Source organism: Microtus pennsylvanicus, chromosome 3, assembly GCF_037038515.1.
Source record: "Microtus pennsylvanicus isolate mMicPen1 chromosome 3, mMicPen1.hap1, whole genome shotgun sequence".
Classification (NCBI taxonomy): Eukaryota; Metazoa; Chordata; class Mammalia; order Rodentia; family Cricetidae; genus Microtus; species Microtus pennsylvanicus.
In genome coordinates, this window is record NC_134581.1 from 27,909,289 (window position 1) to 27,920,805 (window position 11,517).

Here is an 11,517-nt window from a genome sequence, read left to right on the forward strand (position 1 = left end):
TTCTTGAGCGGAAAGGAGGGTGTGTGCTAGCGGGGGTGGGGTGGGGGGGCTGCTATTCTTTTAGTATGTTAGCTTCCCTCCCACTTTCCTCCCCTCCCTCCCTCCTTCCCATCCTTCAATAGGGACCCCAGAGTAGTAGGACACTGGCTTGACTGGCAGCCACAGACACAAGTTCTCATCTTCCCTTAAGGCACCATTGACTTCATATTTCACAATGATGGGCATCTGGGGTTTGCCTCTACCCACAGCACGGAGGGTGGATGAAATGGCTAGCAGTTAGCTTTGTCTAGCTGGCAGTTATTTTGTCTGCCTACCAGCCTTCCTGTGGGAAACTCTCTCTACCTTTCTGGTGGTTCTACAAAAGGCTCCAATGACAGATACCCCCACTTTGTCTTTGAAAAAGACCACGTGGCCTCAGGTAGATCAATCAGATGCTCTTTCCCCGGAATCTGAGTTGGGGGTAGCCACAGCCAGGCTAGAGAGCAGCTGCTGTTGGCTTGTCTGGTAGCAGTGCCCTGGAGAGAACTCTGGAGGAAAGCGGGTGTTCTTAGCTGGAATCGCCAGCATTGTATGCCTGACCAGTCAGCCCTCTGGATCCTGTGAACCGACCTTGCTCCTTCTAGAAACCTTGCTTCATTGAAAGGGAAAAGTTCTGTCCCTAATAATCAAAAGCCTCCAACAGAGTCCGGGTGATGAAAAGGCTTAGCATTAAAATGCTTCAGAGCTAAAGGAATTCAGTTGGATCTTCCTTCCCAGAAAAAAAAAAATATTGTGAATTCCCAGCATTGTCAACATTCAAGGGCAGTGTTTACTGCCCAGTACCTATGGGCCATGGACCCCTTTAAAATCAGTGAGCTGGTATTATAGGAGATATGACTTCAAAGTACCTTAGGAATTTCCCATTTTCATTTAACAAATGTTAAAAATAATATACTAAAGATTTTTTCAGGGCAACGATCTTCTTCTGACTGATTGTCATATTTCCTTATATTTATCAGTATTTCACATACTTTGCTACTTTTTTTTGAGAATTGCTAGATATCTTGAGCTGGCCTGTAGCTCACCATGTAGCCCAGGCTGGCCTCAGCCTCCTGAGTTCCAGGAGTTTTTCTATATATTTTACTGTTAGTTTGGGACTAGTTGGCTGAAGAATATGGTCTGGACATTCGCAGAGGCATACAAACACAGTCCAAAGCACTGTGCTTACAAAGTATTTATTATCTCATACATTTGTTTTTCAGCAAAAAAATGCATAGTTATATCATTTTCACAGATTTTTTTTTCATATTCAAGACAGGAGCAAATAAATGTCTCAAAAAATTAAACTCATAGTGAACTCTACAACAGAAATGAAAGGCAATTTGTTCAGTCACATGCACAGAATTGAGCAGAATAGTATCTATTTCTATAGATGAGTTTGCCTCGTTTTTCTGGAAATCTGAAATTATGATGAAGGAACGGTCTTCTGTCGGAATGGACATGAATGGACCATGGGCTTGAGACCACCTTAGAGTCCAGCTTGGAAGCTCCTCCATCCTGAGAATGCCTCTCTAGCCAGCTAAGTCAGCTCGGGATGAGGACCAGAGTCAAGGTGGCCTAAGAATTTAACAAGCAGTGATTCTTTATGCCTACATTATTCTTAACTCCCGTCTTCCTCTGCTGTCACCATTAAACGAAATTTAAAAACAATAGATGAAACCTTTCTATTTGGTCTGCTAAGTCACCCCCCCCCCCCCGCCCCTGCCCTGAAGAATGTGAGGACAGACAGCATCCCTTTTGAGCATCCCTCTCATAAGGCAGATGGTTGAATGCCTAAATACACAGGGAATCCTTTTAAGAACCCATGTCTTCAAGGCTGGATTTGTTTAAAGCGAAGGCTTCAAAGGTGGCTGGAATAGCTTGGGGAAGGTTAATGAAGATTCAAGTTCGGAGCTACCACGTGCCTAAGCAAAAGGAAAAGCTGCCACAGAATCCTTCCTACAGGCCTCCAAATGAGAAGCTTTCCTGTCCAGGCAACAATACACGGAACTTAGGGCTTCATGGGGAAGAATCAAGTGCGCAGGCAGAGCATCCTAGCGCTGTGATTTGCTATGACGGCATTCCATGTGCGTGAAACGTGCCTCGCGTCCTTCAGTTGCTCCGTTGCATCATCAGAAAAGGAAACCAGCGGGGCAGAGACAGGCCTCTACTCCCGAGCCTTCTCAGGAGAGGGAATTTAGTGACGTTTCTACCCAGAATTTTATAAAAGACTTTTAAGTTTAGCCTTGTTATACACCTAGAATCTATCTGATGCTTTTTTGTCTTTTTTAAAAAAAATGTTTATCTTTTTTTGAAAACTACAGAATATTTACAGTTTGAAAGATCCAAGAGGCCTTTATCATTTGGGTAAGAGCTCAGAATGATTAAATGCCCAAAGATGAGGCTTTTGAAAAAGCCCTGGTTCTCATCCATGTGCTAAAGCCCGTTTTTTGTTTTGTTTTGCTTTTTTAAACAAACAAATTGCTATTACAAACCTTTCAAATATAAAATTAAAATGTGTTTAAAAATTTTTCCCATGAATTGTCTTGTTTTGCATCCAGCAAGTTTAAAAAAAAACAACAACTATACTTTCTAAATAGAAATGGAACCAAAAGAAGCGAAAGAAGTGTGTCCCGACACTTTGCCCAGAACTAGAGTTTACTGACATGGTGTCCTATCTTGGTGTGGGGGGGTAACCCATGAGAAGCAAGGCCTTTACGGCTCAGCTAAAGAACCAGCTGAGGACTCCTCCCAACTCTGCCTTGAGTGCAAATGTCTATTGCATATTTTGGGTGGAGTTGTAAGGCATGCGGAAGGCGGCCTGCCACTCTTACACTTCCGAGAATAAATTTGCACACTCCAGACATTTCCTTGAGTGTCATGTTCGGAACAAAATGCATCAAAGCTTCCGTGTTACATTCTGAAGCTTAACACTGGGTGGGGGCAGGCATTTCCGAAAGCGGAAAGAGGCTGCTCTCTTTCTGCACCAAGTCGGAACTGCCTATTGTTGCACACAGGTGTGTGTTTGGAGCTTCCAAAAGGCACACCCCGCCGCCATTCCCAGATAAATGGGCATTTTAGGTCCTGACCGATAACTAAACTATCCAGTTCTGCAGCTTGCTCACAGACTGTGTAAGACGCTAAAACATAACAAAGCAAATCCCAAACAGCCTACAAATGAGTGAAACATTCACAAACCAGAAAGGCAATGTGTTTGTTCTTTGGGGAATGGCAACAGAAAATTATGTTAGGTTTTCTTGATTAGTAAGGACTGATAATTGTTTTGTAATTAAGAAAAACAATATCAAAAACCCCAAGACTTCAATAGGAAGGCTCATGGCCCCTCATAAAGGAATATCCTGAATGCCTGGTTCGGCCGTCCTTTCTCAGGGGACACTTGTTTGCTTTCGTCTGGCAATACATGTTAACAAATACTGGCAATCCTTCAAGAAAATGACTCAAAATGTGCTTCACAATTGGGCCCTGATGCCTTTTTGACCTATGCCCTAATTTTATGGAAACAAATTAAGCCACGGGATAAGCGTACTACTCAAAATATCCCATGGCACTCAGTGCTGGAGTCAAAAGCTACAGGATATTATTAAGATGCCAAATAGGATCCCTTGCCACCTGTTTGAACACTGACACCCTCCAAGTCCACATACTTTTCTAGGGACAACATTTAAAACCAGGTAACACTGTCCATGGGTGAGCGGCTGCCCCATACTGGCAGCTTGAATCCAATCCTACTCCATCTTACCTACACCTTCTGCCAATCGTGTGTGTGTGTGCCTATGCATATTTGGATATATATGTGTGTGTGTGTGTGTGTATGTGTGTGTGTGTATGTATGTATGTATGTATGATCCCCCTTTTGACAAATGATTTCTTTTTCAAGATGCTCTCTGAAAGTTGTCACTAAAGAACTGTAGAAGGAAGAAAGGAAAAGGCTAGGAACTTTCTGGGGATTTAAGCATTTAAGCTCACACCTGTGAGGGGTCTTGCTTTGATTTTACCACACTGTCTATGAAAGTCACTCAGTTACACCTTATGTTAGGCACTTTGAATGGAGCCCTCTTCAGAATGGCGTAGATGCTGTAAACCTTCCAGTAGCTCATCGTTAGCAATATCATTACTGTGATGATAAATGCTAAATTCTTCATACACACATTCTTCTTATACCTGAATGGTAAATTAAGGTTTCAAGTGGTTTTTTTGTTTGTTTCTTTGTTTGTTTGTTTTTTAACTTTAGGCTAAGGAACAGAGAAAAAAAGCAAAAAGCTGCAGATAAATTACTGTGTTAATTAAAATAAGATTCTAGCATACTGATCTTATACCAATGGGAGGAAGAACTCAAACTTGTAACTCTGGTAACGTTTGTAATACTATGGATGGAGGCACGGATCCTTGTTTAATGTCTCACGTACAGTAGATGTTCAGTAATCACTAGGGAGATTTCACAAAGACAAGGTGGACATAAGTCAAAGGACCATAACAGAGTCAGCAACGCCAAACCTAGCAGATGAAGAACAAGATGAGAAAAACCATTCCAGTGGCTGGTAACATTCTAAGATTTTATAATCTAATTTTAAAGGTAGCCATCTCTTCTTTTGTTCTATTCTAAAACTAAATATTCAATTAGATGGATATATTTATCCAAGATTATATACAGTAGATCCAATTAGCATCTGTATGTTTGACCACATAACAGAGTCCAGAGTCCTGCAGACTAAGAGACACAACTGAGCACACAACCATCTCTGCCTTTGAATAACAGTTTGGAAACTGAATTCTGCCACCTTCAGCCAATGAGAAAACCCTTGAGAAGTAACTTCCACCACACCTGTCTACCATAGCTTCATGCCAATTCATTAGCTGGGGGATTTGAAGAAAGAAATTCTGGCTAGCCGGGCGTGGTGGCGCACGCCTTTAATCCCAGCACTTGGAAGCAGAGGCAGGCGGAGCTCTGTGAGTTCGAGGCTCAGCCTGGTCTACAAGAGCTAGTTCCAGGACAGAGAAACCCTGTCTCAAAAAAAGAAAGGAAGGAAGGAAGGAAGGAAGGAAGGAAGGAAGGAAGGAAGGAAGGAAGGAAGGATGAATGAATCCTGGCTTATCCTGACTTATTGGAGTTAGCCCCCAGATTCATCACCAAGCAGAAACATTTACCAATTTTATATTCTCAGCAATGGTTCCCACACACAAAGGAGGTTTTCTGACTGTAAGCACTTACAGGTGGGGTTTATGAACGGAAGCAGACGAAGGCTACTCTGGACAGTTACACAGCCCCATACTTTCTCCCTGGGTTATTTATGGAACGTGGATGGCCACTGGGAAAAGATCATGTTTATTTTTACAAGCCAGTCACGACTTGAAGGACTTGTACTTCCTTTCTCTGGAAGGTCACCTTCTTCACCTGAGTGGCAAGACGGGTAGGAAAAAAGGCTCTCCCCCTAACCAACTAAACCTTATAGCCAGCCCTGGGACCAACCCACGGAGTAACAGGCACAGAATCAGACAGTTATTTCCCAGGCATAACTCCAAGGGGTTGCTCCTGGAGATGCCACCTAGATGTGACTAACAAGTGAAAATAAGATGGATTTCCTAATATCCTTCAAAATGTTACTGCCAAATAGATTATATGAAGATAGTAGAGTGAATTCTTCTTTATAATTTGTCACATATTGGGAAATGTTAAATGTAATAAAAACAAAACCGAATTTAATGGATGTGTGGAGATCATGGAAAAGTATTTTTTAAAGAAATTCATTCTGAGGGCTACATTACTCCTGAGATGTGTAACAAGCCTGGTTAGCTCTGTGCAAACGGGGACCGAGTAAATATTTGCTCTAAAACAGCGTTATCCGCCTCAGCAGGAATAATATAATCCAGCCGGTCACAGGGAGTCAAGCCATCCCCGATCTTGATGGTGTGTGCGGTACCTATCTGCAAACAGGAAGGGAAGCAGAGCCGCTGTTTTCAATTAGAATGCCCTATCGCCAATGCTCGTGGCTCATAAAGAGGAGGAAAGGAACCCAGAGAAGGGAAATGCCAGGAGGAGGGGGAAGCGAATCCTCCTTTTCCCTGGAGCATATGGGGTGGGGAGACCTTTCCTGAGAAAGCAGGTCATCTCGTTGGCTCATGCATCATAATCACTGGAAAATGATACAGGCATGATTTCATCCTCAAGTGGCCTCTGCTTAAAGACAAAGGCACAGAGCAAGAGGGGACCTGGAAGCCCTCCAGCCAAAGCCTAAAATGGCAAATTCTGGGTCCTCCTTCCTGTCCTCACGCTCACAGCTTCTTTCAGATGTCTCTCTGTGTGTGTCAGCCAGGGGAGGGGGTTCCATTCAACAAAAGCAAAACAACAACAAACCCTACAAAATGCTCTTCCACCATTTCTCTAGTTTACAAAGGAACATTCTTTGCGACTTTACAACAGTGACATGCAAGTAAGTCGACGTGGCTGTGTCCTGATCTCCAGTTATCCTTGAACACAGGTGCTGAATTAAGAGTCGCTGAGGTTCAGTCTCTGTGGTAAGTGCGCAGCAAAGGATGAGACACTGACATTCATAGGGTTGTGCAAAGTGTATTTAAAATCCCATTAAGAAGCCCTCAAGTCAATAAGCACACAGGAATTTAACTCGTGTGTGCACGTGAAAACACACAGGGCATTGGTTCCTCCAGGGAATTGTGCCAAGATTCACTATTTAAAAATACAGTAGCAATTAAGAGCATAAACAAAACAGCTACCTTTTTGGGAGCACCGTCTGACCAGTACTGAGGTAACCGCTCATGTACCCCATGTGCTTGCCTAAAATTATACCATGAAGCCGAGGCTCCCGTTCACCAATGTGGTTGGCTCTTAGCCAGAAGGGCTTACCAAGAAGCGTGACGAATATTTAATATACACTACCTTTGTGATGAAGAGCTGCCATTTTAATGACAGGTTTACATGTAGAAGAAATGTCTAACAACACTGGCCAGTCGGGTCATTGGAAGAGTCTGGGGGCATGTTGCGAAGCTTCTGAAATAGCTGCCAATCATTTCCATAGTCTGGATTCAAATGAGACTTTGGTGTTTAACCGGACAATTGGAGTCTTAACTCAGAAATTTCAGTAGTAAGTAGCACGATCCTGACTTTCATAATAGAACTGCCTCGTGCACTCCTGATTGCCTTTTAAGCATTAAGCAAGGTCGCGTGCATTCCTGCCCTCTCCCATTCCTTGTTGGCTGCACCAGGAACCTCAGCCATATTAGAGGGCTGAATCTTGCAGAAGTCATATGCGCTGTACACCTCTGCGCTTCTTCTGCTCCCACTACAAACCGAAACCCAAGCCAGTCTTCCTTCCCTTCTGTTCAACCTCCCGGTACAAGAACGGTGTCTGAGGACCAGTCATTTGGGCATTGCTTCAAAAGGCACGTTTATTTTAGTGGCAACTTAAATAAATAGAGAGGAAAGAATCAGATTAAAAGATAAAAAAAATAAAAACCAAAACCCAGGGTGGGTTTTGTGGACTACATTAAAGTAAGTAGGAATTGGAGACCTATACAAACCACTGGGGCCTCACCAATAGTCTAAGCAGGGTCCCTAAGTAGTCATTCGGCTTTATCACGACACTCACGGGCCTTCAGAAAACACTGTTTAAAAATGTGGTCGAGCGTTTAAGCAGCTTGTCCTGATGTCCAGCTCACAAGTGCGATGTAGAAGGCTGCAAAACCAGAACTGCATGACGGAGAAAACTCAGCGCGTCTCATGGGCTTTGATAAATTATGAAAAAAAAAGATCATTGTATATATTATCACTTAAATAACATCTGATAAACATTTTGAAATAATTAACTTATGTTCACATTCCATGCATTGTCTAGCGGGTTAAGCCCTGGGTTTGTGTCTTTGTGCCCATTTCTCAACACAGAAAGGTCCATTCTTTTGACAAATCCAGGCATTTCTAGACTGCGGTGGGGGCAGCCAGGGATTTGTGTTTATCCTCTTTACTGCATACCTGCCTGGATTCACTAAGGGACACAAAAGACTGTTAGGAAAGCCAACTGCTTGGGGTTCTGTGATTTTCTTCAGTGTCTTTGCAAAATCCCTGGATATCATAGACAATACCTAATTTTCTTCCCAGAGGGCCCCTTTCCTTCCTCTTCATCCCCATCTCCTCTTCCAAAGCCAGTGGACTGGGGGTCCCCAACTAGCCCAGACCTTTTCCTTATGGTCTACAGCACCCTCCTCTAGCAAAGGAAACAACAAAACTTGAAAACAAACCAACAATAACAACAGAAACTCCACGCAAACAGGTGGGCAAACCATAGTCTCCTCCCGGGTGGAGGCTCACTTTTTACTGCAGAATTCCGAGCTGTTCAGGAACTTTCTGATGACCAGCCCCAGGCAAACCACCAGCAGCAGCATGTAGCCCACCGTGCCGGAGAAGGTGGGCGCGTCAGGGGACGCCTGGAGGAACTGGCGCAGGCCCTCTTCCACGTAGTACACCTGGTCATAGATGCTGAGGAAGGTAAAGATGTGGAAGAGTTGGTGGCTGTGGCCTATGATGTCGAAGAGACCCGGCTGGATGCGCTCAGGGATCTTGCTGACGTTGAAGAAGGCGGCCACCACTAGCCAGAAGTAGCGGCGGTAGAAGTGCACGAAGAGCGTGGGGTTCTCGCCTCGCAGGTCGAAGAGCCAGCTCTCCAGCATAATGGGGCAGGCCATGCTGAGCGGCATGACGAAGACGAAGGTGCGCAGAGCGAAGGGGTAGGAGCACCAGTCAGTGCGGCTCTTGCAGCAGGCCACGGTGCAGGCCACGGCCAGCACGAAGGCCACGGGCAGCACGAGGGCGCGGTAGACGGCGATGAGGAGGGTGCAGTCCACGTGCCAGCCCAGGCGCTGCTGCACATACGGCGTCATGACCCTGGCGTCCAGCAGGCTCAGGCTGGGCAGCAGGTAGTAGTAGTAGGCCACGGTGCTGCCAAAGCCGTAGTAGCTGATGGAAGCGTAGTCCAGGTAGAAGAAGGCGGCGCGCAGGCGCAGCGACAGGCAGCTGAACACGTGCGCCGTGCAGCTCATGGCGAAGGTCAGCAGCACTCCCGACGCATAGCACCACAGCGGCAGCAGCCAGGGGTGGTGGAAGGGCAAGTCGCTGCCGCCCAGGAAGAACAGGCGACAGAACTTGCTGAGGAACAGCAGCAGCGGGATGAAGTGCGTCCAGAAGTTGAGCGTCTCATTGGTGGGCTTCAGCACCGAGGCCAGGCACTCCTGCGCCGTGCACGGCAGCCGCCGGTAGCCGGACAGGATGAAGCACTCCACGAAGTCGTCGGGCACCTCGTCCCAGCGCAGCAGCGGCTTGGCGGCGGTGGCCGGCGGGCTCCGGGGGGCGGAGGCGGAGTGCGAGCACCGGGAGTCAGGGGGTGGCGGTCCCTTGGCGCCCGCGCCCCGTTGCTGCAGGCGCCGCGGCATGGTGCCCCTGGCTGAGCTAGGGCGCGCGCAAGGCCACCTCGGGCGCCGGGCGCCGTCGGAGCCTTTGTGCGCGCGCGTGCGCGCGGGACCGCGGCCGCAGGTTGGCGACGCGGCCTCGGCTTGGGAGCCGGCTGCTCCGGGAGCTCGGGGCACCGGGGGACAGCTGAGCGCGGCTTCCCGGCGGCGCCCTCGCCACGCTCGCCTGTGTCAGCGCGCAGCCGGCCGCGCTGCGGTGGTGGCGGCGGTGGCGCGGCTGACTGCGGTGGCGGCGGCGCGGCGGTGACTGGGCATCGTGCGCGCGGGGCGGGCGGCGGGAGGCGGGATGTGCGCGAGGCGCTGGCGGGGGAGGGCGGCGCCGCGCAGGGCGGGGGCCCCCGGGGTTAGGGTGTCTGCGCCGCGGCGAGGGATGGAGGTGTCCCCTGTCTCACGTCGCCTACCATCCCCCCCATCCCCCTCTGGGGCTGCAGCGGCTCGGGCCGCCGCGTTAATGATTGATGCGGAGCCCGGAGGCTGGCCAGAGACGCGGCCGCCGGCGCTCAGTGCGAGAGTGGACCAGGGGGTTCGAAGCGCGACAGCCACGCCGGCGTTCTAGAGGACACTGGGACCCGAGTTCGCGGGGGGTGGGGAGCCGGGCGGGGCGGAAGGATGCTCTAACTGTAACCTGCCAAGATGTCAGGGAGGGCTCTGTGATACCCGCTTAGAGATGGCGTCCGGATCCGAGCCTTGCGGTTGTCAGATATATACCTGGTGCTGCCTCTCCACCCCGCTCTCACCGGTGTGTGAGTGTGAGTGTGTGTGTGTGTGTGTGTGTGTGTGTGTGTGTGTGTGTGTGTGTGTGTGTTCGCGCGTGCGCGAGTGTTGCCCTCCTACTCAATCCACAGCAAGCCTTAGTTTTTCTCCGCTCTAGCGGACCTATTCAGGTGCGTCACTATTCTCCTCTCTCTCTCTCTCTCTTTGTGGTGTCCAAAGGGACAGTCCCCAAACTGGTCTCCAGCTCAACTCACCAGTATGAGAGCTCCAGCTCACCCCTTTGTGTCTTTAGTCAGATGAGGAGCTCAGGGGCGAGGCTCGACAACAGATTTTGAAGAACAATTTAAAACGATGTTATGAAGCTGAATGCCTTGAAGGAACAGAGGAATTTATTTAAAAGGGTTTCCCAAGCAGAGCTGTTCAGGAGTTTCTGGAGGGTGTGGATGAGGAAAGACTATAGGTGCCTTCTAGTAGGAACTTCAAAAGAGAGTTGAGACCTTTCTAGAGACAAAGAGGCATGGGCTTGGATAGACCTCTGCATAACCAGGAGTACCTGGCCGGCTAGTTTGGGTTTCTTCTGGCAAGGGATCTGAAGAAAAGGAGACTTGAAGAGTTCAAAGGTTTGTGATGGGCAGTGGCATAAAAATACCATACCCTAGGCTTCCAAGATGGCGTTTCCCTGTGGCGTTGAAATGATCACCATGTCCCATGGCCCAGTGACAGCTGGGGTGTGGTTTCATCAGACCAGTGCTTCACCTTGGTATATGTGACGTCTAAAATTTTAGGGAGAATTTTAAAATGTCTTAGATATTCATTACCTCGTTTTGCAGGTAAAGAAATAAAGGCCCCGTCACCATCATGAGCACGCCCAGGTGGTGAATCTGAACCCAGACAGGCTACTTTTATATTTCATGTATGAATCTAGAACATCCAGTAACCTCTTTCAGCCAGGACACTGGAAGGAAGAAAGGACCATTTCACCTAGGAAAAGGCTTTCAGTTTTCTTTTGAAAATGTATTTCATGTTCATTTTAAAATTGAAAGAGCACTATCATTAAAGCAAATCCTGTAAGGAGGTTAAAGAAGATTTTCGTAGTGGCACATGATCTAAGTTATGGATAAGTTGTTTATAACTAAACTGTTATTTTCTATTGTAAATGTTTAGAATAATTACTCGTCTTTTTTTTTAAGTTTCAATCCTCTCTGAAATAGTTTCCTTTCATTGATTTAGCAAATGCTTGCACAACTAGGCCAAAGGTTCACATTGGCCTTGTATCTTTCTGACCTATCACAC

At 47.4% G+C, this 11,517-nt stretch overlaps 1 protein-coding gene across 2 annotated transcripts; it reads right to left on the minus strand.

Moving 5' to 3' along the window:
- Positions 1-1,198: 1,198 nt before the first annotated feature.
- On the minus strand, positions 1,199-9,474 carry Paqr9 (progestin and adipoQ receptor family member 9). 2 transcript variants are annotated; one of them, XM_075964976.1, is made up of 2 exons: positions 8,357-9,474; positions 1,199-7,776 (listed from the first exon to the last, which is right to left on the minus strand). In XM_075964976.1, the coding sequence occupies exons 1-2, from the start codon at positions 9,472-9,474 to the stop codon at positions 7,770-7,772; spliced, it is 1,125 nt and encodes a 374-aa protein (XP_075821091.1). In that variant the 3' UTR covers positions 1,199-7,769. The 2 variants fall into 2 exon arrangements, with proteins under 2 accessions (XP_075821091.1, XP_075821092.1); XM_075964977.1 differs by having other exon boundaries at positions 1,199-9,474.
- Positions 9,475-11,517: the final 2,043 nt, after the last annotated feature.